The sequence below is a fragment of the Castor canadensis genome, chromosome 3 (genome assembly GCF_047511655.1).
Source record: "Castor canadensis chromosome 3, mCasCan1.hap1v2, whole genome shotgun sequence".
In the NCBI taxonomy this organism is placed as follows: Eukaryota; Metazoa; Chordata; class Mammalia; order Rodentia; family Castoridae; genus Castor; species Castor canadensis.
In genome coordinates this window covers 132,661,158-132,688,467 of record NC_133388.1, presented here as the reverse complement: position 1 = coordinate 132,688,467, position 27,310 = coordinate 132,661,158, and the positions used below count along the sequence as shown (strand labels likewise).

The following is a 27,310-nucleotide window of genomic DNA, read 5'->3' as shown; positions in this document are numbered from 1 at the left end:
TCCCAACCCCCACCCCAAAGTTTTGATGTCCTTGGAATCTCTTGTGACAGAGGATTCTGTCAGCCTGATGTTACATCTGATCTGCCACTAATGCCTTTTTTTCTCTCACAGAAGAAATCAGACATTCCCAGAGCAGTGAGACTCTTCTGTCAGAAGATGAATGGAAGGTGTTAGTGCTGACAGGAAATACAGGGACTCAGGCCAATGTCACACTCTGGGTATATGGAGAAGAAGGGGTTGCTGGACCAATAAGTCTTGGCAAGGACAGCCCAGAACAGCTCTTCCTTCCAAGACAGGAGGATGAGTTTCAGGTAAAAAAAATTGGCAGTAATGGTGTTTTTTGAACATTACAAAGGCATTTGTATAGTATAGAAGAGTGTGATTTTGTGTGTGTGTGTGTGTGTGTGTGTGTGTATAGTAGGTCTAGTATAAAATAAACCTCTAGTTTATTAGAATCCCAGTAAGTTAGTTAACTTAGTGCCTACTGTAATAACGAAAGGAAAGACTTTGGCTCACACATCTTATACAAGCAAGGAAAGTCATAGAAGAAAATTGTTTTCTTTAAAGATAATTTACCTTGGGCCATTTATTTTGAATCTGGCCTCATGGACCATCAGCTTCAACTTAGATTATAAGCCATCAATAGATTCTTCTGGTAAGGGAATCCCCTCTTTTGTGCACTTGCATAAACTTCTAGATGTTGCTCAGCTGAGTTGTATCGGTGTGAAATCATTTTCCTGGTATTTTCACAGGCTATGTTCCCCAGGTTTGCCCATGCCCATTCCAGTGTTTCTCTCTGTTATTTCTTAGCATCAGAGAACAATGAGCTGCTTTGTTTTGAATACAGCTAATTGCCTGTCTGGTTCCTCAAGAGTTTTGGCCAAATTTCGATTAGAACAATTACATTCCACTTCATTAATCCACTCCCTGCTGCAGGGTGAAAAGCTATATGGTTCTTTAGTACACTGTTAAATAGCAGTCAGTCTCCCTGGAACTTATCCCTTGTGCATCCTAAGGCTGGCTTGAGAACAGAGAGTGATTGTGGTCAACCCTAGTCACCAAGAAGCCAAGGCTATTCAGGACAATAGTACCTGCACTCACTGATACCCAAATGGTTTCTACATCTTCAGACCTGAGCCTCTCATTCTACTTTTGCAATCATTAGGTAAAATTTTAGTGAAGAAAAGCAAGTATCTGCAGTCATGGAGGAGCACTTTGTTCAGTGTAGTCAAACCTTATTCATATATATGTATTTCAAATGGTTACTTGAAGATGATTGTTTAGAATTCAGAATGCATATATTATGATTAGATCCCTAGGCCACTCCACAGAAGTCTGTTACTTCTCATAATATACATTATGGTATATGTATTTATTTGCTGTTAAATCCTGTGGATATTTTTCTGGGAAATTTTGCCCAGTGTTGAATCTTATAATGGATGGTAGAGATTTTCATGATTACACATTGGAATCACTAGGGAAGGTTTAACAACTAATGATGACTGTTTCCTCCTCCAGAGATTCTAGTTTATTTTGTCTGGGGTATAGCCTGAGCATTGAGTTTTTAAAACCTCCCCAAGTGGTTCTAAAGTTCAGTCAAGGCTGAGAATCCTAGTTACAACACCAGACTGCAAATCAGGTGAGCTGAATTGTAGTACTGGATTCCCATATGTTAACTGTGTAATCTTGAATATGTCACTTTATTTTTCCAGGCCAGCATTAGCTTTATTTGTAGAATGGAGGCAATAATATCCTTTCTTTATAAACCCCAGTGTTTATGATAGAAAGATAAAATATATAAACCTTCAAAAAGAATCCTGTTGACATATAGAAAATATAATAAATTGGTTAAGAATAGAGGCCTTGGAATCATGGATATTAAATTCAAATTGAAACCACTATTTTCCTTACCTGGGATAGATTGCCTGTCCTTGTAAATTCTCAGTTTCCTCCTCAATTCAAAGAGGGTAATAAACCTCAATGAAAAAGCTTGCCATGATGTTTAAAGAATTGGGAATATGTGTGCTATGCACTGTACCTGGTAGGTGGGAAGTGCTCCACAGGTGACAGATAACATCGCAGTGCCAAGGACTCTCCCTCCTGTGGTCAGTGGCTTCAGGGTACATTTCCTAAATGAGAGGCTTTCTCATTTACTGTGAAGTGAGAGCAGAGACTCAGCTTATCCCAGTGGTGGAGATTAGGGCTAGGTAAGGAAGCCCCTAGGAGTCTACAGCCTGTGGGCTCCAGGCCAGCAGCATAGGCATCACCTGGGAGCTAGCTGGACCTGCAGAATCTCGGGCCCCTACCCAGATCAACTGGGTCAGAATCTGTACTTAAACAAGATACCTAGGTAATTTTATGTGTACACTGGAGTTTGAGAGGTACCTGACTAGGAGGTTGGAGGCATTGGGACTGAGACCTCTTAATAATCTAAGAATGATAAATTATGGCTTGTTAGCTCATTCCTACTTTCTTATCTGTGGACATCCTTTTCCTTTACATTAGCAACTTCTGAATTTGTCTTTCATTCTCTTCATCTTCTTTTCAGTCTTAAAATGAGCACATAGCTGTCTTTGAGGACAGTGTGGTATATCTGATCAAATAGACTTGAGTTCACATTTTATTCAGAGATTACTATGTATCCAGCTGTGTATTCTTAGACAAATTACTTCACCTCTTTGAGTTTCTTCATCCTTTAAGGTGGACTCTTTAAAGAACCTTATTCTTCACAGGAGTGCTCTGCAATAGGGAGAGACCATGTATGTCAAGCATTTATACCTTGGCTGCTTCGAGCTGATCTCACTGCAGGTAGTTCCAAGTCTCAAGTGATAGGCAGACGGGCATGAGGTCACATATGCTTGGTACCTGACTGCTCAGATACCCCTTTGTTTTCATTTAGAGTGTAGAGAGGGGGAAGTTTACATTCAAGTCCTGATAGATTCTTGGGACAACTAAAAAATATCTAAAAGGTGGTTGTTTACCTTTCAGGGGCAGACCAGGTCTAAAGTGTGGGATAATCTCCTACTTCTTCTGGTGGAAAGAGCTCTACAGATAGAGCTTTACATTGCCATTGAGACTAGCTGTGGGAATAAAGAAATGGGGGGAGGTTGTCTGTGAGAGATTGACATCTCTCTTTTCCTTCTTTTCAGTAAATGTCAGCATAGTCCCTCTTAGCCTGGTGCTGTAACAGGCCCGGGCTGTTCTATGTGCTAGTCTATGGAGGAAAGTAGTGGTGGCACTTAAAAAGAATCTCAAAGCATGGGACATGGGTATAAAACATAACTACAAATATCTGTCTATTCATATCTATAGTTAGTAGCAACAGATATAATGATAATGACTAGTATTTAAGCCATTAACTGAAAAAGTATTATAGTACATTTTTAATCCTCATAGTTCAGTATCCTGGGTCTATTTTATTATACTGAAAATGTCTGCTTTTAAATCTATCTCCCCCTCTAGGCTACATTCTCCAAGTTAGGAACTGTACCATCATTTCATCTTTGCATAAACTGTGGCCTTGTAAATGTCTAGATTATTGTCTTAATAAACATTTATTTGTTGAACTGAAGATTTTATGCAGCAGTGTTTATGTCGTTCAATAGATTAGGAAGATGAAGGTCAGAGATGTAAAATGCCATCAGCTTACAAAGCAAGAATTTCAGTTGAGCACAAAGTAATTCTTCCACAGTACTGCCTTGATTAACAAATATTCTTCGGCCATGTCAAAAAAGAACCAAGTACACATACTCTGTGGGCAGGTTTGCTTATCTTAACCTAGGAGACAAAAAAAGGATTTTTCAGAGTAGAAGTTCTAGACGCATAGTTACTTTTCATACACTTGTGAAAATTGCTATATATTTAGCTTTACTTTGGTGACAACTGATTTTTTCCTTCTTAAAATAAGAGCCCATGCTTCTGTCATTGGAATTCAGAAAGTGTTGGCTTCAGTGGGAAATGTGTATAGTCAGAGAGCAGAGCATATGCAAGCTTCTCATCCTATTCTTTCATCTGACTCCTTTCATATCTCTGCCTCTATTTGTGTGTGTGAGGCTGATGGGGAAGTTCTTGGGAGGTCTTCAACTGTAGGCTCTGAAAGAGTCTCTGAGAGCTTTTCAACTAATAGGAATAACAACAACATGAATTTAGTTTGAAGAAGAGAAAAAACAATGTGGTTAATTTAAAACATTCTGTTAATTTTTCCTTTTGCATTTCATTCAGGTTGAAATAAAAAGCATTGGAGAGATATACAAGATAAGAATAGGACACGATGGGACTAGCAGGCAACCTGAGTGGAGTTTACAGAGGGTAACCATGTTTTTTATGTTGTGCTTTGTAGTTATTCTGTGATAAAAAGAAGCAAATGGGCTACATAAAGCTACAAGGAGGTAACATTTAATTAATTGTTGTAAATAATGTGAACCCAATTTTTGTGGACATAACATTCTAAAAGATGGCTCATTCTTGTGAGAGCATTTTTACAAAGAACATTTTTAAACCATGCATGGTAGCAAACACGGCAATTCCAGCACTTGGAAGTGTGAAGGATCAGAGTTTGAGGTCATGCTGGGCTACATAATGAGATTTTTGTCTCAAAAACCAATAAAGAAATGAAATAATTATAAAAACAATGTTTTTAAAATTGAATATCATCTTGTTGAGTGAGATAAGTTAAGCTCAAAAAGCCAAATATTGCATGTTCTCGCTCACTTGTGGAACCTAGACCTAAAATGATGATAACAATCACAGGATGTGAATGTACAATGGGGAGTGTCTGGGGGTGGGGATCAGTGGGAAGAGGGATAGGGAAAGGAAAGGACACTTAGGGGTGAAGAGGATTGAAGCATTCTACATATATATAAAATTTATGAAGACAGCATAATGAAACTCACCAAACACCTGAAAAAGTGGGAGAGTAAATGAGTATATAACGGAGGAGAGGAACTTGTTCAAAGTATACTATATGCATGTATGGAGTTATCATATCAATAACCAATTATCACTAATCTAATAATTATAAATAAGTATTAATAAGTATTAATTACTAATACTTATTAGTAATTATTATTATTATTATTCAAAAATAATAAAACTATTATTTTTATAGTGATATTTGTAAAGGTAACTTTTCTTCATGAAGAAAATCTGAAGAATGCAGTGAAGTAAAAGAATAAAAATCCATATTAGCACCCTGGCTCACACACATAATCCTAGCTACTCAGGAGGCAGAGATTGGGAGCACCATGGTTCAAGGGGAGCCCAGGCAAAAACTTCATGAGATCCCATCTCAATCAACAGCTGAGTGCACTGGTGTGTGCTTGACATCTCAGCTACGCAGGAAAACACAAACAGGAGGATTGCAGTCTAGACCAGACCAGTCATCAAAGGAGACCCTATATCAAAAATAAACAATGCAACAAGAGCTGGTGGAGTGGTTCAAGTGGTAGAGTACCTGCCCTAATAAGCTTGAGACACTGAGTTCAATCCATGGTACTGTCAGAAAGATTTTAAATGGCCACTCTGGCAGTTCATTTTCTTCTTTTTTATTTATTTATTTATTTATTTATAATTCATATGTGCATACAATGTTTAGGTCATTTCTCCTCCTCCCACCACCCCCTCCTTTACCACCTACCCCGCCCCCTCCCACTCCCCCCAACCCCCTTGATAACCAGCAGAAACTATTTTGCCCTTATCTCTAATTTTGTTGTAGAGAGAGTATAAGCAATAATAGGAAGGGACAAGGGTTTTTGCTAGTTGAGATAAGGATAGCTATACTGGGAGTTGACTCACATTGATTTCCTCTGCGTGTGTGTTACCTTCTAGGTTAATTCTTCTTGATCTAACCTTTTCTCTAGTTCCTGGTCCCCTTCTCCTGTTAGCCTCAGTTGATTTTAAGGTATCTGCTTTAGTTTCTCTGCCTTGAGGGCAACAAATGCTATCTAGTTTTTTAGGTGTCTTACCTATCCTCACCCCTCCCTTGTGTGCTCTCACTTTTATCTTGTGATCAAAGTCCAATCACCTTGTCGTGTTTGCCCTTGATCTAATGTCCACATATGAGGGAGAACATACGAATTTTGGTCTTTTGAGCCAGGCGAACCTCACTCAGAATGATGTTCTCCAATTCCATCCATTTACCAGCGAATGATAACATTTCGTTCTTCTTCATGGCTGCATAAAATTCCATCGTGTATAGATACCACATTTTCTTAATCCATTCGTCAGTGCTGGGGTATCTTGGCTGTTTCCATAACTTGGCTATTGTGAATAGCGCTGCAATAAACATGGGTGTGCAGGTGGATCTGGGGTGACCTGTGTCACAGTCTTTTGGGTATATCCCCAAGAGTGGTATTGCTGGATCAAATGGTAGAACAATGTTTAGCTTTTTAAGCAGCCTCCAAATTTTTTTCCAAGGTGGTTGTACTAGTTTACATTCCCACCAACAGTGTAAGAGGGTTCCTTTTTCCCCGCATCCTCACCAACACCTGTTGGTGGTGGCGTTGCTAATGCTGGCTATTCTAACAGGGGTGAGGTGGAATCTTAGTGTGGTTTTAATTTGCATTTCCTTTATTGCTAGAGATGGTGAGCATTTTTTCATGTGTTTTTTGGCCATTTGAATGTCTTCTTTTGAGAAAGTTCTGTTTAGTTCACTTGCCCGTTTCTTTATTGGTTCATTAGTTTTGGGAGAATTTAGTTTTTTAAGTTCCCTATATATTCTGGTTATCAGTCCCTTTTTTGATGTGTAGCAGGCAAATATTTTCTCCCACTCTGTGGGTGTTCTCTTCAGTTTAGAGACCATTTCTTTTGATGAACAGAAGCTTTTTAGTTTTATGAGGTCCCATTTATCTATGCTATCTCTTAGTTGCTGTGCTGCTGGGGTTTCGTTGAGAAAGTTCTTGCCTATACCTACTAACTCCAGAGTATTTCCTACTCTTTCCTATATCAACTTTAGAGTTTGTGGTCTGATATTAAGATCCTTGATCCATTTTGAGTTAATCTTAGTATAGGGTGATATACATGGATCTAGTTTCAGTTTTCTGCAGACTGCTAACCAGTTTTCCCAGCAGTTTTTGTTGAAGAGGCTGCTATTTCTCCATCATATATTTTTAGCTCCTTTGTCAAAGACAAGTTGGTTATAGTTGTGTGGCTTCATATTTGGGTCCTCTATTCTGTTCCACTGGTCTTCATGTCTGTTTTTGTGCCAGTACCATGCTGTTTTTATTGTTATTGCTTTGTAATATAGTTTGAAGTCAGGTATTGTGATACCTCCTGCATTGTTCTTTTGACTGAGCATTGCCTTGGCTATTCGTGGCCTCTTGTGTTTCCATATAAATTTAATGGTAGATTTTTCAATCTCTTTAATGAATGTCATTGGAATTTTGATGGGAATTGCATTAAACATGTAGATTACTTTTGGGAGTATCGACATTTTTACTATGTTGATTCTACCAATCCATGAGCATGGGAGATCTCTCCACTTTCTATAGTCTTCCTCAATCTCTTTCTTCAGAAGTGTATAGTTTTCCTTGTAGAGGTCTTTCACATCTTTGGTTAGGTTTACACCTAGGTATTTGATTTTTTTGAGGCTATTGTAAATGGAATTGTTTTCATATATTCTTTTTCAGTTTGTTCATTATTAGTGTGTAGAAATGCTAATGATTTTTCTATGTTGATTTTATATCCTGCTAACTTGCCATAGCTATGGATGGTGTCTAGGAGCTTTTGAGTAGAGTTTATTGGATCTTTAAAGTATAGGATCATGTCATCTGCAAATAGGGATATTTTGACAGTTCTTTACCTATTTGTATTCCTTTTATTCCTTCTTCTTGCCTAATTGCTCTGGCTAGGAATTCCAGTACTATGTTGAATAGGAGTGGAGATAGTGGGCATCCTTGTCTGGTTTCTGATTTTAGAGGGCATGGTTTCAGTTTTTCTCCGTTAAGTATAATGCTGGCTGTAGGTTTGTCATATATAGCTTTTATAATGTTGAGGAACTTTCCTTCTATTCCTAGTTTTCTTAGAGCTTTTATCATGAAATGATGTTGGATCTTATCAAAGGCTTTTTCTGCATCTATTGAGATGATCAAGTGGTTTTTGTCTTTGCTTCTGTTAATGTGGTTTATTACGTTTATTGATTTTCATATGTTGAACCACCCCTGCATTCCTGGGATGAACCATACATGGTCGCGGTGAATAATCTTTTTGATGTGTTGTTGAATTCAGTTTACTTCCTCTTTAATGTTGTCTATTTTCATCCTGTTTATTTATCTCCTTTTTAATCTTGTTCTTTGTTTCACTTTGATGTTTATACAGTACTTCTATGGTTTCTTTTGTTTCTTCTTGTGCTTTCTCAAATTCTCTATTTTAGTTGTCTTGGAATTTCTTGAGTATCTCCATACATTTTGGTTGACCTTATCCAGTATCATCTCTATAAAATTCTCATTGATTACTTGGAGGATTTTGTCTTTCAGATTATTCTTGTGGGCTTCATTGGGTTCTTTGGCATAGTCTATTCCTAGTTTTCTTAGAGCTTTTATCATGAAATGTTGTTGGATCTTATCAAAGGCTTTTTCTGCATCTATTGAGATGATCAAGTGGTTTTTGTCTTTGCTTCTGTTAATGTGGTTTATTATGTTTATTGATTTTGGTATGTTGAACCACCCCTTCATTCTTGGGATAAAGCCTACTTGGTTGTGGTAAATAATCTTTTTGATGTGTTGTTGAATTTTGTTTGCCATTATTTTGTTGAGGATTTTTGCATCAATGTTCATTAAGGAGATTGGCCTACAGTTCTCCTTTTTGGAGGTGTCTTTGCCTGGTTTTGGGATAAGTGTAATACTGGCTTCATAAAATGTGTGAGGCAGTTTTCCTTCCCTTTCTATTTCGTGGAACAGTTTAAGGAGGATTGGTATCAGTTCTTCTTTAAAAGTCTGATAGAACTCAGCAGAGAATCCATCAGGCCCTGGACTTTTCTTTTTGGGAAGACTCTTGATTGCTGCTTCAGTTTCATTTTGTTTTATAGATCTATTCAGGTGATTAATATCCTCTTGGTTCAGTTTTGGATGATAATATGTATTTAGAAATCTGTCCATTTCTTTAAGATTTTCAAATTTATTTGAATATAGGTTCTCAAAGTAGTCTCTGATGATTTCCTGGACTTCCATGGTGTTTGTTGTTATCTCCCCTTTTGCATTCCTGATTCTACTAATTTGGGTCTTTTCTCTCCTCATTTTAGTCAGGTTTGCCAGGGGTCTGTCGATCTTGTTTATTTTTTCAAAGAACCAACTTTTTGTTTCATTAATTCTTTGTATGTTTTTTTTTAGTTTCTATTTCATTGATTTCAGCTCTCATTTTTATTATTTCTTTCCTTCTATTTGTTTTGGGATTTGCTTGTTCTTGTTTTTCTAGGAGTTTGAGATGTATCATTAGGTCATTGATTTGGGATCTTTCAATCTTTTTAATATATGCACTCATGGCTATAAATTTTCCTCTCAGGACTGCCATAGCTGTGTCCCATAGGTTCCGGTAGGTTGTGTTTTCATTTTCATTGACTTCCAGGAACTTTTTAATTTCCTCTTTTATTTCATCAATGACCCATTTTTCATTAAGTAATGAGTTATTTAGTTTCCAGCTGTTTGCATGTTTTTTGTCTTTACCTTTGTTGTTGAGTTCTAGTTTTATTGCATTGTGATCAGATAGAATGCATGGTATAATTTCTGTTTCCTTATATTTGCTGAGGCTTGCTTTGTGCCCTAGGAAATGATCTATTTTGGAGAAGGTTCCGTGGGCCGCTGAGAAGAATGTATATTGTGTAGAAGTTGGATGAAATGTTCTGTAGACATCAAGAAGGTCCCTTTGATCTATTGTATATTTTAGATCTGGACTTCTTTATTGATTTTTTGTTTGAATGACCTATCTATTGATGATATGGGGTGTTAAAACTCCCACAACAACTGTGTTGGAGTTAATATATGCTTTTAAGGTTTCAGGATACATTTGATGAAATTGGGTGCATTGACATTGTGTGCATATATGTTGATAATTGTTATTTCCTTTTGTCTATTTCCCCTTTTATTAGTATGGAATGTTCCTCTTTTTTTATTGTTTTATTATTCACATGTGCATACAAGGCTTGGGTCATTTCTCCCCCCTGCCCCAACCCTCTTCCTTACCACCCACTCCACCCCCTCCCTCTCCCCCCCCACCCCCTCAATACCCAGCATAAACTATTTTGCCCTGATCTCTAATTTTGTTGAAGAGAGAGTAAAGGCAATAATAGTAAGGAACAAGTGTTCCTGGTTGAGGTAAGGATAGCTATACAGGGAGTTGACTCACATTAATTTCCTATACATGTGTGTTGCCTTCTAGGTTAATTCTTTTTTATCTAACCTTTTCTCTAGTTCCTGCTCTCCTTTTCCTATTGGCCTCAGTTGCTTTTAAGGTATCTGCTTTAGTTTCTCTGTGTTAAGGGCAACAAATGCTAGCTAATTTTTTAGGTGTTTTACCTATCCTCTTACTTCCCTTGTGTGTTCTCGCTTTTATCTTGTGCTTAAAGTCCAATGCCCTTGTTGTGTTTGCCCTTGATCTAATGTCTGCATATGAGGGAGAATATACGATTTTTGGTCTTTTGGGCTAGGCTAATCTCACTCAGAATGATGTTCTCCAATTCCATCCATTTACCATTCTTCTTCATGGCTGCATAAAATTCCATTGTGTATAGATACCACATTTTCTTAATCCATTCGTCAGTGTGGGGCATCTTGGCTGTTTCCATAACTTGGCTATTGTGAATAGTGCTGCAATAAACATGGGTGTGCAGGTGCCTCTGGAGTAGCCTGTGTCACAGTCTTTTGGGTATATCCCCAAGAATGGTATTGCTGGATCAAATGGTAGATCAATGTTTAGTGTTTTAAGTAGCCTCCAAATTTTTTTCCAGAGTGATTGTACTAGTTTACATGGAATGTTCCTCTTTATCTCATTCAATCAATGTAGGTTTAAAGTCTACTTTGTCAGAGATAAGTATTGCTACTCCTGCCTGTTTTGGGGGGCCATTGGCTTGGTGAATCTTCTTCCAGCCTTTCATCCTAAGCCTATGCTTATTTCTGTCGGTGAGATTGGTCTCCTGTAAGCAACAAATTGTTGGATGTTCCTTTTTAATCCAGTTTGTCAAATGGAGCCTTTTGATGGGGTAATTAAGTCCATTAACGTTAAGTTTTAGTACTGATAGGTATGTGGTGATTCCTGTCATTTAGTTATCTTAGTTGTGTGAAGGTTTGGTTGTGTGTACCTTAGTTGAGGTTACTCTCTACTTTCTTGCTTTTTCTTTTCCTGTGGTTTGGTACTGCCTGTCCTTTCATGGTTATGTTGGGTTTCACTTTCTTTGTGCAGAATCCCTTGAAGAATCTTTTGGAGTGGTGTCTTTGTGGTCACATATTGTTTTAGTTTCTGCTTATTATGGAAGACTTTTATTGTTCCATCTGTTTTGAATGATAGTTTTGCTGGGTAGAGTATCCTGGGGTTGAAGTTATTTTCATTCAGTGCCCGGAATTTTTTGCCCTATGCTCTTCTTGCTTTTCATGTTACTGTTGAGAAGTCTGTTGTGATTTTGATGGGTTTACCTTTTTATGTTATTTGTTTTTTCTCTCTTATAGGCTTCAATATTCTTTCCCTAGTTTCTGAACTTGTTGTTTTAATGATGATATGCTGTGGGGTAGTTCTGTTTTGATCTGGTCTGTTTGGTGTCCTGGAGGCCTCTTGCATCTGTATGGTATAGATTTCTCTAGATTTGGGAAATTTTCCGTTATTATTTTGTTGAATATATTATGCATTCCCTTTGCTTGCACCTCTTCACCTTCTTCGATGCCCATGATTCTCAGGTTTGGTCTTTTGATAGAGTCGGTGAGTTCTTGCATTTTCTTTTCACTGGTCTTGAGTTGTTTAACTAATAGTTCTTCGGTTTTTCCTTTAATTACCATTTCATCTTCGAGTTTTGAGATTCTGTCTTCTGTGCGTTCTATTTTGCTGGATTGGCCTTACATTTTGTTTTGGAGTTCTGTTTAGATCTTTTTTCTGAGGTTTTCCATATCCTGGGTAGTTTCCTCATTAATATTGTCTATTTTTGTCCTGAATTCAATTATCTCTTTATTATTCATGTTCTTTGTTTCACTTTGGTGTTTATACAGTGCTTGTATGGTTTCCTTTATTTCTTCTTTTGCTTTTTCACATTCTCTATTTTTGTCATCTTGGAATTTCTTGAGTGTCTCCTGTGCATTTTGGTGTACCATTTCCAGTATCATCTCTATAAAATTCTCATTGAGTACCTGTAATATTTCTTCTTTTTGATTATTCTTGTGGGCTTCATTGGGTTCTTTGGCATAATTTATCTTCATTTTGTTGGAGTCTGTATCTGAGTATCTGTTTTCTTCATTTCCCTCTGGTTCCTGTACTAATTTTTTGCTGTGGGGAAACTGGTTTCCCTGTTTTTTCTGTTCTCCCATCATTGCCCTTGGTGTTATTATTGTCACTGTATTGTGTGCATTAAGTATATTCTACCTTGTAATAATAGCACTGGTGATATTTAGAATGGAAGGGTGAGAGGAGATGGAAAGGAAAGAAGTTAAAGGAAAAGGGAAAAACAAATAAACAAGAAGAAAAAAACAAAACAAAGAAGTAAAAAAAAGTTTCAAATATATAAACAGGGAGAGGTAGTGTACTAATCAACTGTAAGCTGAACAGGCCTTAGACAGAGAGAGGATTAAAAAAAATTAATAAAAATTAAAAATAAATAAATGAAAAAAAAATCTATAAATAAAAATCTCCAAGTACAAATGCAATAAAGTTTCAGTCTTAATAATTTTGGTGTTCATCCCTCAGCCTCCAATCCTGGAGATGATGCCTCAGAAGTAGTTCTGTGGTTGTCTCATCAAAGGGGAAAAAAACTAGAAAAAACAAAATAAAACAAAACTGCACAAAGCAGAAAAAAAAACCCACTAAGTGTCCCAAGTTCAAGTGCAATACAGTTTCAGTAAGTTTTTCAGCATGCAGGTGTAGTTCAGTTGTTGTGTCATCAAAGGAGAGAGGAAAAAAAGAGTCTGGAGACAGTTCTGTGAATGGCTATCTGAGGCTGTGGCCCACCTGCCCACTGCTGTCAGCCTGCTGTTGCTGGAGGCTTTATTTATGCAGATCTCAGGAGTGAGCTTAACACTCACCTCGCCCCTCAGGCTTTGTTTACTCAGAGTTCTTCTGTGTGGGAGCCGCTGGTACAAGCTTTCCCCTTTCCAAGCGCACTGGAGGAGTTGACATTGTACCTGCTTTCTCAGGCCGGCGTGTTTATTTATAGTTCATGTGGGAGGTGGGTCTTCCCTCCTCTCTGGTGTAGTTTTCCTCCCACCGCCACTTTTACAAGCTTTCCCGCTCCTGATTGCTTGTTGTGTGCTGCCGTTCCTGCCTTCTCCGGCCTGGTTTGTTTATTTACAGTTCTGTAAGGGATTCCCCTTCCCCAATCTTCAGCACTCAGGGCACCCCACCCTCTTTTATACATGTCTTTTTTGTTGTTATTGCTTATTATTCAGTTTCTCTTTTTTCCCTGAGTGGGGTCAGTCTGTCCAGGGGGCTATGCTGATCTGGCCCAGGATTGTCTGTGGGAGAACCATGTACCACTTAGCTCAACTTGTGGTCCACGTCTTCCCAAGCCATCTGGGCGCTGCCATCAGGTGGCGGCGCGGGAGCCCTCCTGGTTTCTCCATTTAACATGAAGTGGAGATGCTCTGCACAGGCTGGAGGTGTGGAAGAGTCAAATTTTGCCTCTTCTTGGTGGTTTTTCCTGTAAGGAGGCACGCTTTCTGCTTCCTCCCTCTACCTGCCATCTTGGAATTCTAGTTCATTTTCTTCTAATCCTTTCTCTGTGAATCTCTTTCATATGTACACATGCTTTTTTTCTCACTTAACTTCCTGTATAAATACACACACACACACACACACACACACATATATATATAGTCTACATAAAGTGTAAATATATGTAAAATATAAGTATATATTTATAAACACATATATTTGTAATCCCATTTTACATATAATTATATGTATTTTGCTTTTTTAATGAAATTGAGTCATGTTACATATCTACTTTGGGATTCTACTATTTTTTTTTTTTACTTAGTCATGGTAATAATAATGTTGGTTGAATGTTTGCCATATGCCAGCTGCCTTACACGTACTATTGTATTTTTGCCTAACAGCAGCTCTTTGATTTAGGCACTACTTATATTCCTATTGTATGGGTGAGAAAACAAGACTCAATAAAATTAAATAATTTTACTGTGGTCACTTAGCAAATAGTGTTATTGTACATGGAACCTAGAGAGTAATATTATAAGGACTGTCACCAGGCTTTAATTTATTTTAAAAATAAATGACAGGCAATTTAGTGTCTCTGAGATTTCTGAATAGAAGCAGTAGATTATAGTGGAGTAAGACTGCATCATTTGAATCATAGAATATCTCTTCTTTCTAGCTTTGAATACTATATCTGTCACCAATTCCTTTACAGTATGTGATATGTTATTTTAAAATTTTGGATGCCACTGATAAAATCTGACAAAATATTTTTCCATTTTAAGTGTTTCATAGTCTTATCTCTGATTTTTATTGTATCTTTGGTTATATAATGAAAGTTAATGAAAAATATTAATTTTGCTGAAGTGTGTTTATTGGATCATTTTTTAGCATGCCTAATATAATGAAATGAATTCTTACAGCACAGGAACAGATAAGTGCATTGTAGTCCACTTGTCAAGAAGTATTTCTGAGCACCTAACATATGTCCTGCATTGTGCTAAATACTATAGTGAATAGGAGGAAATCGCATAAATTGAAAGATTTCAAAAGAGACACAAGGAATGACCTTTTAAGAAGAAGATGCAAAATCCATGGAACCTTCAAAGTTTTAAAATCACAACCTCTATATTTGTGAGTTAGTGGGAAGACAAACATTTCAGAAAAGTTACCTATGAGTTAAGTCAGTCTATAGTCAATAATATGGACTATGCTTTCTCTGGGGCATCTGAGCAGGATAAGTGTCCAAGGGTGTTTTAGCCATTTCTCTTGTCATAGCAAAATATCTCAGTCTACATAATTTATAAAGGAAAGAAGTTTATTAGCTCCTGGTTCTGGAGGACAGAAATCCAAGCTCAGGTGGCTACATTTGGTGAGGGCCTCATGCTGTGTCATAATATGGTAGACAAAATGCAGAAAAGTAAATGAGCACCTGTAAAAGAGACAAAACCAAGGGCAACCTCACTTTATTATAACCCACTCTTGCCATAACTAATCTGGTCCTGTGACAGCCACATTCATCTCTCATAATGACCTGATCATCTCTTAACAGCCCTACTTCCTAACACTGCCACAGTGGTTATCAAAATTTAGCGTGAGTTTTGGAGGGAATAAACCATATTGAAACTATAGCAAGGGGTATAGCAACATCACTATGTACTGATTCTCCAAATGGGTGAAAAAAACCTTTCCTGTGGAAGCTATTGAAAGAGAAGCACTAAGTTCTGGAATTAAGGGAGGGGCTACCCATTCTCTTCTCAATCGTAAAGAGCAGAGGATAAGATACTATCAACAAATCAGTTAATTCATTAACAAATGAATTGAACAACCAGAACTCTAATTAAACACCAAAGTGATGTACAAGAAGGAATGTTTCTTGCCTTTTTTTAAATTTTGAAATGATTTCAAATTTATAAATAATGACAACAAAGGAATAAAGAAAGAAATCTGATTTTACCCAAAGATTCCTCAGTTGTTAACCTTGTACTCCATTTGCTTTATCATCATCTTAAATTTTATGTATGCGTAATGTGTGTCTCAATCATTTGAGAGATATTACAGACATAAAGCCCAGTGACTCTTTAGCCATGTGAATATTTGACTCCACCTAAAATTTTCATCCAGTAATTTTAGCATCCATTGATATTCTTGCTTGAATCAGTTTTTACTGTGATGGTTGCTAAATGGTGGTTTTCTGATTCTGTTATTACTTCTCCATGTATTAATTGTTATCATACCACAAGGTAGAACTTTCTCTTCCTTTTGCTTAAGAATTTCATGTGTTTATTTATGCAGTCAGTTCTCTATGTCTCTGGTCTCTATATCTGTAGATTTAACCAACCAGAGATGAAAAATATTTTTTAGAAAATTGTGTATGTACTGAACACTTATAGACTTTTTCTTGTAATTATTTCCTAAATGATATAGTGTAACAGCTATTTATGTGCATTTACATTGTATTAGTTATAAGTAATCTAGAGATGATTTAAACTAAATGTGAGTATGTGCATAGGTTCCATGCAAGTACAATGCCATTCTGAATAAGGATTAAGCATCAGTGGAGATTGGTATCCACAGAAGTGTTGAAACCAATCCTCTATGTATCAAGGGGTGACTGTACAAGCATGTACTTATAGATTCTTACTCTATTTGATAAGCTTAATCTGCTTTTATAATAGTTTATTTTGATGCTGAAATTATCTTTGATTTGGCTTTTTAAGCTCCTATATCCTTTTGACATCACCATTCATCCTATAAGGGCTTCTTTATCCTCTCACATAAAAAAAGATATTTCAAGATCATCTAGTACTTTCTTTTCCCCAGCTTTGGAATCAGATAATTCTCAAGAAGACCTGGTTTCCCTTGGTGGAGAATGGCACTTAGAAAATAGTATTTGTATGAGACATACAGGGAAGTTATTTCCTTCTAATGCCCAGCCACCTTATCCCAGAGGTCACTTCCCCTGGCGTGATAAACTTGGCATGCATCTGCTTTCACAAGGTGCTTCCCAGTAAATGTTTCCATGGTGAAATGAGTTTGTGAAACACTGGTCTGTTCTTTCCTTTCTTGGAAGGCAATAGTGTATTATAATATAGTAAAGGCCCTGAGATGCTCCATGGCAAAGAAACAAATCTGTTTAACAGGAGTTCTAAAACAAAATTCATCACGGACCATATATTTCAGGTAAAATCATTAGCATCCTATAAAATGTATAATGCACATTATTGTAGAGGTCTGGAGACTTGTCTAGGAAAAAGGATATGACCACTGAGCAGAAGCAGTGGCACACACAGTTTTGTTAAATACCTTGACAAGTTTGTCTTCGAGGGAGGAATGACCCTCCCAGTGGTGACTGTCCAGAGGCTGCAGGGAAGGAGATGCTGAAGGAGAGAAGTGGATAAGGAAGCTTCCTGGGAGTCTGGGTGTTGCCTCTAAGCACACAGCCTCGAGTGTCTGTCAGAGGGCTCTGAAGTTCTACAGCTGTAGCTGTGGCCTTACCTTACAAATATGTAACAGTCAGCTGTCAGGTGAGGTTTTGTGGGATAGGCATAACCCAGGCAGTCTCTAAATGGCTAAAGATTTGCTCGTTGGGGACATGTATTTTATTGTATTAATGTATTTTATTGATAAAAATTTGGGCTACTTAAAAAAATTATTGGATGTTTAAAAACTTGAGCTTGTGCCTATAGGCTTTTTGTTCTAGTTGGTTTCAGACTTTATGAAGAAATATTAATGTAGGGGCCAATATAAAGAGGGCATCTTTGGTTCGTTTATGTAAGCTATACCCTCGGGAGAAGGGCCCTACATTTGTATGAATCTAATCATAGTTAATGATATATAGGTGTTTATAATTTAGAAAATGACTAGCTAATATGCTAACTCATCCTTTTGAGCTCTCCAGGCCTATGGAGAGTTCTGGGAGAGATGAGCAACATGAGATCCCAAGGAACCACTTTTAATCTAGAATCAATGAGGTGGGTTTCACCATAGGTCTGGCCTTAACCATTGCAGTGATACAAAATTAGAATGAGCATGGATCTCTTTATTCAGTGTTGGTGGGGAAACAAGATTGAGTAATAAATGTATAGAAATTAGAGGGTAGGCCCAATTGCATGTTTGTGCAATAATAACAGCAGATTTCAAATAAGAAGCACAGAGGAACTGGGAGGGCCTTGTGGACAAAGAATCTTGAAGAAGAAAGAAGTATGAGCAAAGCTGGGAGAGTTTGGGAGTGAAATGTTATTTGAAGATGGAGTGCTATCAGTGATACACATAGATTACCATGAAATATTGCATAGCCACATATGCAAAATGATTTTTTTGCCAACGAGAGGGAAAGTGTCTATTTGCAAAGCCAAAACAGTTTCATTGTGTTTAAATGGTCATTAATTAGAATGGAATTTGCAGACACAAGTTGCTTGACTTCATTTAGATAGATTCAGTTGGTAAATATGTAGATCTTTCATCACCATCTCTTCTATTCCTACCCAAGTGTGTAGAGATCTGTCCAGATCACTACCATATTCTGTACGATAATCTCCAGTCATTATCTCTTTGCTCAGTATTTCACAACTGCACTGGAAATTTATCACTAAGAAATGCAAAATTTTATTTATCCATATGCACTTTCTCAGTGGCCTAATTCAGAAATTATAGTCCTCTTAATCAACATTCCCCTCTTCTTATGTTGCATAGATTATACTAGTCAACTTTATATTTTAGGATAGGTCAAGACCAAGGCAATTTTCCTTTTATACTTCAGTGTGTCAGGGTGTGAGGAAGAGAGTGACAGGTCTTTCCTTGACTTTGGTCACAAAATAAATGATAACACAGATGCATAAAAGTATACACAGTTATACTCATATTGGAAGTATTTAAAATACTGCTAAAGCACCCACTATGCAGAAGGGTTTTACTTAATGTTGAACATAACAACACGACTCAGGTATAGTTCTTGTCTAAGGAGTTCATTCCATCACTAACTTGACTTTAAACCAGGTTGTGCTTTGGTTCTCTTTAGAGTTATAATTTTTATTCTCTTAAACCAGTGAAATTACTTTTGTCCCCTTCTCTTTCTGGAGAGAGAGAAAGGTTTATGGAAGGAACTAAATTGATTTCTTCTTTTCTGTCAGGTTCTGAGCATAAACTTTGGACAATCTGACTGAGGTGTTCGAACCTTAGTGCTTAATTCTAGTGTGTTAATTCAGACATTGTAAATACCACCGTGTATCTGTTCTAGTCAACTATTTTTAGGACATGTATTTAACTACTTGGCTGAAGTTCCTTAAAAGTAATCCAGGAATTTTAGGTTTCTAAGAAACCAAGAGTGAGTTTTAATGGTAAAGTTCTCTCGTGAAACGGCTAATGTTAGCTATTATAAATCAGCAGAGGGAACTCAGCAAATGAACTCTACTTTCTATTGAGGCCATTCCTAAAATTGTTTCTATTCATTTAGGAAATTAAAGCTAGTGCTGAGTATTTTATATTATAAAGACACTATTGTTCCTTATTTTATTTATTCATTTTTAAAGGAAAATGAGTAGTTTATGTTTCAATGAAACAATATTTTTGGAAATTCATCCTTTTTCTTTCTCTCATTTATCCCAATGTAAAGTTTGGCTTTGAAGCTTGTATCAGTGCATGTTTTCTCAGTTATTTGACTTTTCCATAGTACTCACATTTGGCTGCTCTGTATCAGAGCTAAAGCAAAAGTCAAAGCTTTCGGTCTTTTTAATATACAAGGGTAATATGAGGTGATGCCTCACTCTGAAAGCCACTAGAGAAATACCATTTTCAAAAAATAAAAACAAATGATGAGTTTTATAATGATCAATGACTGCCTTTCATGGGCTGAGACAATCTGATTGCCTGCTGTTAGTCATTAAGGTGTGTGTCATGAGAGTTTCTCCCTACTGTAACCAGGAGCTGTTTATAGCCAGTAGCTTCTTGTGATTACTGCCAAGAGTGTTTAGGGATGTTACTGTTTGGGGGAAGCTAGTACTTTTAACAAGTGTTTGTTGAAGTTATTCCTAGTGTCCCAAGTTAACAACGAGTGAAAAATTATGTTTTGGCATAACATTTAACTTTTGAGCAGACCAGCTGCCCCATTTCCTGAGACCCAGACTGTTTCTGGGTCTGTGATATCACACAGAGTTTCACACTTTTGTTTTTCTTTGGTAATAGACATGAGGGGCCTTCAGAGGTCTGACTTATTAACTTAGTCATATTAATACACATTGATCAACTGTACTAAGTAGCTTCCAGGGTAGTAATATAATAAAAATATTAACTTAAGTCACTGAATTGAGTTCAATTCAGCTTTTGGTTAACTCTGATGCAAAATAAGATGGCTACCTATAACTGAATATAGTCAGATTGTAATTAAGTTTGAATATTGAGAAAAAGAATAACAGGAATGCATTTTAATAAGTGCTCTCAGATAAAACTAGTAATTATCTTTGAATCTTAGATTTTCTTTTTTCTTCTCTTGAGTTGGCTTTGACTTTTTCAAATCAAAGTATAAACTTTAGAGCTGAAGTCAAAAGATTTGAACATGTTTAATTTCTCAAGTCATCTCATCACTTTTCCTCTGAATTTTCTGTAGTAAAATAATGCTCAAATATACTTGCTCTGCCTATCTCATAGGTTGTGCATATCAAGTGAAAAATTAAATGAAACTGTCAGAACTCTTGATCTCCAACTACCCTGTTTCTCACCTGAGTAGACAATGTCCCCATCTACCTGGTTGTGTAAGCCAAAACCCTACACATTTTCCTAGATTGTTTATTTCCCTCCTCTCCAGTCTAGTTCCTCAGGAATCCTATTGACTCTTGTGCTGAAACATATCTCAGTTTTGTCTATTTTTCTCTATCTTATTACCATTGCCTTAGTCTAATTTGCCATTTTTTTCTGTCCTCTTTGCTACAAAAGTCTATCTTAGCTCTCCAGCTTCTTTCCCTTACCACTAGTGTTGTGTGTCAGGCTTCAAAGAGCAGTCAGAGTAATCTTCCATGAAAATTAGCCCGATTGCATCTTTCCCCCCAATCTATTTCCTGCCCACTTTTCTGACCTCTCTGCTTTTGTTTATTTGTTGTCTGCTTTCCCTCAGAAGCCAAAGCGAATACCCAGAGGCTGTTAATCATTTCAGCCTGTTTTATTTTCTATATAACACATCAGTTATCTGATATTTTTCCATTTGTTTAATGTCTGATCTCCACTAGAAGGTAACATAAGAATAGGGACTTTGTTCTAATTTCAAGGCCTAGAAAAGTGCCTATCAGGTGGTGGATGTTGGGTAAATATTTGTGGAATGAATAAATTAATAAAACACATTCACTCACATAACAAGTATTTATAATACATGTGAAATACTTTGCACAGTATTTGTATTAACTGAAGGAAAATCACACAGTCTTGTTTGGTGTGTGGGAATGGATAATGGTCTTACATGGCTGAGCCATGGTATATGTGAGGACCAGGGGAAGGCACAGCCTGGATTATTTGAGGCTTTAGCCCATTTACACTGCGAGTGGTGAGACAAGACCAGAGCCCTCTTCCAGAAACTGGACCCATTGTACTCTCCATCTGTACTGCCTCTGCAGAATGTACTACTTAGATAAATTGACTCAAATAGAATAGGAACTCTTCAGAAACCTTTTGGTTCTTCCAAGCCTTTGAATTGAAATGGATCATAGGTTCTGTTGAATATGTTAGCACTTTAAACCTACTTGATATGATATGATAACCTTCTTTATATGAACTCCAGACAGTCTTGAGATTAGCTAAATTTGGTTTTAAAATGGCTTTATTTATTTAGAAGCTTTAAAGCATCTCATAAATATCTCCAGTTCATTTTCATTTTCAGTTACATCCTCATTTTGGACTTCTACAAAGAGCAGTGAAAGGGAAAGATCAAGTTCTGAACTGCAGTAAAGGGAAATGGTTTGTTTTTGAGGATTTTCTAGCTCAGTGAGCAGCAGGAAGCACCAGCTTCTCACAAAATCTCCAATCAAATATTTAATCTCAAAAGACTCCAGCCATTTATAGAAACACCCTTAAAGCTATGCCAGCTTAGTTGAACCAAGGATAAATTCATGCATCTGATAGTCCTTCAGTCAATTGTAAACACCATTTTTGATCCCCCTTGTCCAGTCCTTGTAACTAATAGGGTGTTAGCACAAGGCACAGAAGGGGGGAATGGGGAGACTCAGAGTCAAGAGCTGACTTTATGATTTGCAAGGACACTTGAATTGTTGTCTGAGAGCAAATTGAAACCTTGTTAGATTTTCATATTTCTCATTCCAGAAAGAAAATACTAATGACTGACCTTGGTACACATGCTCTCCTCCCCAGAACCAGCTCTCACAGAGTATTGTAAACACTTTAAATATCAACCAAATGTGTTTATATACATTGAGAATATAACGAGAATGGAAACTTTACACAGAGTTGCTTTATGAAACAAAGATTTGTAACACTTCAGAGTAGGATTTCTTTTTTTTTTTCATTTTTTTCCTTTTTCTTTTATTATTCATATGTGCATACAAGGCTTGGTTCATTTCACCCCCCTGCCCCCACCCGCTCCCTTACCACCCACTCCGCCCCCTCCCTCTCCTTCCCACCCCCTCAATACCCAGCAGAAACTATTTTGCCCTTATTTCTAATTTTGTTGTAGAGAGAGTATAAGCAATATGGAAGGGACAAGGGTTTTTGCTGGTTGAGATAAGGATAGCTATACAGGGCATTGACTCACATTGATTTCCTGTGCGTGGGTGTTACCTTCTAGGTTAATTCTTCTTGAACTAACCTTTTCTCTAGTTCCTGTTCCCCTTTTCCTATTGGCCTCAGTTGCTTTAAGGTATCTGCTTTAGTTTCTCTGCATTGAGGGCAACAAATGCTAGCTAGTTTTTTAGGTGTCTTACCTATCCTCACCCCTCCCTTGTGTGCTCTCGCTTTTATCATGTGCTCATAGTCCAATCCCATTGTTATGTTTGCCCTTGATCTAATGTCCACATATGAGGGAGAACATACAATTTTTGGTCTTTTGGGCCAGGCTAACCTCACTCAGAATGATGTTCTCCAATTCCATCCATTTACCAGCAAATGATAACATTTCATTCTTCTTCATGGCTGCATAAAATTCCATTGTGTATAGATACCACATTTTCTTAATCCACTTGTCAGTGGAGGGGCATCTTGGTTGTTTCCATAACTTGGCTATTGTGAATAGTGCCGCAATAAACATGGGTGTGCAGGTGCCTCTGGAGTAGCATGTGTCACAGTCTTTTGGGTATATCCCCAAGAGTGGTATTGCTGGATCAAATGGTAGATCGATGTCCAGCTTTATAAGTAGCCTCCAAATTTTTTTCCAGAGTGGTTGTTCTAGTCTACATTCCCACAAACAGTGTAAGAGGGTTCCTTTTTCCCCCGCATCCTCGCCAACACCTGTTGGTGGTGGTGTTGCTGATGATGGCTATTCTAACAGGGGTGAGGTGGAATCTTAGCGTTGTTTTAATTTGCATTTCCTTTATTGTTAGAGGTGGTGAGCATTTTTTCATGTGTTTTTTGGCCATTTGAATGTCTTCTTTTGAGAAAGTTCTGTTTAGTTCACTTGCCCATTTCTTTATTGGTTCATTAGTTTTGGGAGAATTTAGTTTTTTAAGTTCCCTATATATTCTGGTTATCAGTCCTTTGTCTGTGTATAGTTGGCAAATATTTTCTCCCACTCTGTGGGTGTTCTCTTCAGTTTAGAGACCATTTCTTTTGATGAACAGAAGCTTTTTATCTTTATGAAATCCCATTTATCTATGCCGTCTCTTAGTTGCTGTGCTGCTGGGGTTTCATTGATAAAGTTCTTGCCTATACCTACTAACTCCAGAGTATTTCCTACTCTTTCCTGTATCAACTTAAGAGTTTGGGGTCTGATATTAAGATCCTTGATCCATTTTGAGTTAATCTTGGTATAGGGTGATATACATGGATCTAGTTTCAGTTTTTTGCAGACTGCTAACCAGTTTTCCCGGCAGTTTTTGTTGAAGAGGCTGCTATTTCTCCATCGTAAATTTTTAGCTCCTTTGTCAAAGACAAGTTGGTTATAGTTGTGTGGCTTCATATCTGGGTCCTCTATTCTGTTCCACTGGTCTTCATGTCTGTTTTTGTGCCAGTACCATGCTGTTTTTATTGTTATTGCTTTGTAATATAGTTTGAAGTCAGGTATTGTGATACCTCTTGCATTGTTCTTTTGACTGAGTATTGCCTTGGCTATTGGTGGCCTCTTGTGTTTCCGTATAAATTTAACAGTAGATTTTTCAATCTCTTTAATGAATGTCATTGGAATTTTGATGGGAATTGCATTAAACATGTAGATTACTTTTGGGAGTATTGATATTTTTACTATGTTGATTCTACCAATCCATGAGCATGGGAGATCTCTCCACTTTCCATAGTCTTCCTCAATCTCTTTCTTCAGAAGTGTATAGTTATCCTTGTAGAGGTCTTTCACATCTTTTGTTAGGTTTACACCTAGGTATTTGATTTTTTTTGAGGCTATTGTAAATGGAATTGTTTTCATACATTCTTTTTCTGTTTGCTCATTGTTAGTGTATAGAAATGCTAATGATTTTTCTATGTTGATGTTATATCCTGCTACCTTGCTATAGCTGTTGATGATGTCTAGAAGCTTCTGAGTAGAGTTTTTTGGGTCTTTAAGGTATAGGATCATGTCATCTGCAAATAGGGATATTTTGACAGTTTCTTTACCTACTTGTATTCCTTTTATTCCTTCTTCTTGCCTAATTGCTCTGGCTAGGAATTCCAGTACTATGTTGAATAGGAGTGGAGATAGTGGGCATCCTTGTCTGGTTTCTGATTTTAGAGGGCATGGTTTCAGTTTTTCTCCGTTAAGTATAATGCTGGCTGTAGGTTTGTCATATATAGCTTTTATAATGTTGAGGAACTTTCCTTCTATTCCTAGTTTTCTTAGAGCTTTTATCATGAAATGATGTTGGATCTTATCAAAGGCTTTTTCTGCATCTATTGAGATGATCAAGTGGTTTTTGTCTTTGCTTCTGTTAATGTGGTTTATTGCATTTATTGATTTTCATATGTTGAACCACCCCTGCATGCCTGGGATGAAGCCTACTTGGTTGTGGTGAATAATCTTTTTGATGTGTTACCGAATTCGGTTTGCCATTATTTTGTTGAGGATTTTTGCATCAATGTTCATTAAGGAGATTGGCCTATAGTTCTCCTTTTTGGAGGTGTCTTTGCCTGGTTTTGGGATAAGTGTAATACTGGCTTCATAAAATGTGTTCGGCAGTTTTCCTTCCCTTTTTATTTCGTGGAACAGTTTAAGGAGGGTTGGTATCAGTTCTTCTTTAAAGGTCTGATAGAATTCAGCAGAGAATCCATCAGGTCCTGGACTTTTCTTTTTGGGGAGACTCTTGATTGCTGCTTCAATTTCATTTTGTGTTATAGGTCTATTCAGGTGATTAATTTCCTCTTGGTTCAGTTTTGGATGATCATATGTATCTAGAAATCTGTCCATTTCTTTAAGATTTTCAAATTTATTTGAATATAGGTTCTCAAAGTAGTCTCTGATGATTTCCTGGACTTCCATGGTGTTTGTTGTTATCTCCCCTTTTGCATTCCTAATTCTACTAATTTGGGTTTTTTCTCTCCTCATTTTAGTCAGGTTTGCCAGGAGTCTATCAATCTTTTTTATTTTTTCAAAGAACCAACTTTTTGTTTCATTAATTCTTTGTATGGTTTTCTGGTTTCTATTTTGTTGATTTCAGCTCTTATTTTTATTATTTCTCTCCTTCTATTTGTTTTGGGATTTGCTTGTTCTTGTTTTTCTAGGAGTTTGAGATGTATCATTAGGTCATTGATTTGGGATCTTTCAATCTTTTTAATATATGCACTCATGGCTATAAATTTTCCTCTCAAGACTGCCTTAGCTGTGTCCCATAGGTTCCGGTAGGTTGTGTTTTCATTTTCATTGACTTCCAGGAACTTTTTAATTTCCTCTTTTATTTCATCGATGATCCATTGTTCATTAAGTAATGAGTTATTTAGTTTCCAGCTGTTTGCATGTTTTTTGTCTTTACTCTTGTTGTTGAGTTCTAGTTTTATTGCATTGTGATCAGATAGTATGCACGGTATTATTACTATTTTCTTATATTTGCTGAGGCTTGCTTTGTGCCCTAGGATATGATCTATTTTGTAGAAGGATCCATGGTCTGCTGAGAAGAATGTATATTGTGTAGAAGTTGGATGAAATGTTCTGTAGACATCTACTAGGTCCATTTGATCTATTGCATATTTTAGATCTTGGATTTCTTTATTGATTTTTTGTTTGGATGACCTATCTATTGGTGATAATGGGGTGTTAAAGTCTCCCATAATCACTGTGTTAGCGTTTATATATGGTTTTAGGTCTTTCAGGGTATGTTTGATGAAATTGGGTGCATTGACATTGGGTGCATACAGATTGATGATTATTATTTCCTTTTGGTCTATTTCCCCTTTTATTAGTATGGAATGTCCTTATTTATCTCATTTGATCAATGTAGGTTTGAAGTCTACTTTGTCAGATATAACTATTGCTACTCCTGCCTGTTTTGGGGGGCCATGGCTTGGTAAATCTTCTTCCAGCCTTTCATCCTAAGCATATGCTTATTTCTTTCGGTGAGATGGGTCTCCTGTAAGCAACAAATTGTTGGATCTTCTTTTTTAAATCCATTTTGTCAAATGGTGTCTTTGATGGGTGAATTAAGTCTGTTAACATTAAGCATTAGTACTGATAGATATGTGGTGATTCCTGTCATTTAGTTGTCTTAGCTGCTTGAAGGTTTGATTGTGTGTACCTAACTTGATGTTACTCTCTACTGTCTTGCTTTTTCTTATCCTGTGGTTTGGTGCTGCCTGCCTTTTCATGGTTAAGTTAGGTGTCACTTTCTGTGTGCAGAATCCCTTGCAGAATCTTTTTTTTTCCTTTTTCTTTTATTATTCATATGTGCATACAAGGCTTGGTTCATTTCTCCCCCCTGCCCCCACCCCCTCCCTTACCACCCACTCCGCCCCATCCTTCTCCCCCTGCCTCAATACCCAGCAGAAACTATTTTGCCCTTATTTCTAATTTTTGTTGTAGAGAGAGTATAAGCAATAATAGGAAGGAACAAGGTTTTTTGCTGCTTGAGATAAGGATAGCTATACAGGGCATTGACTCACATTGATTTCCTGTGCGTGGGTGTTACCTTCTAGGTTAATTCTTCTTGAACTAACCTTTTCTCTAGTACCTGTTCCCCTTTTCCTATTGGCCTCAGTTGCTTTTAAGGTAGTTGCTTTAGTTTCTCTGTGTTAAGGGCAACAAATGCTAGCTAGTTTTTTAGGTGTCTTACCTATCCTCACCCCTCCCTTGTGTGCTCTCGCTTTTATCATGTGCTCATAGTCCAATTCCCTTGTTGTGTTTACC

The 27,310-nt window shown here is 37.1% G+C and overlaps 1 protein-coding gene across 2 annotated transcripts in view; it reads left to right on the top strand.

Annotated features, from left to right (window-relative positions):
• The window catches only part of Rp1 (RP1 axonemal microtubule associated), a 354,819-nt gene that overhangs the window by 200,314 nt on the left and 127,195 nt on the right, over nt 1–27,310 (top strand). For both annotated transcript variants that reach the window (XM_074066939.1, XM_074066940.1), the window contains exons 17-18: nt 112–311; nt 4,222–4,308. In XM_074066939.1, coding sequence (XP_073923040.1) covers nt 112–311; nt 4,222–4,308 — 287 coding nt within the window. The remainder of the gene's footprint in view (nt 1–111; nt 312–4,221; nt 4,309–27,310) is intronic.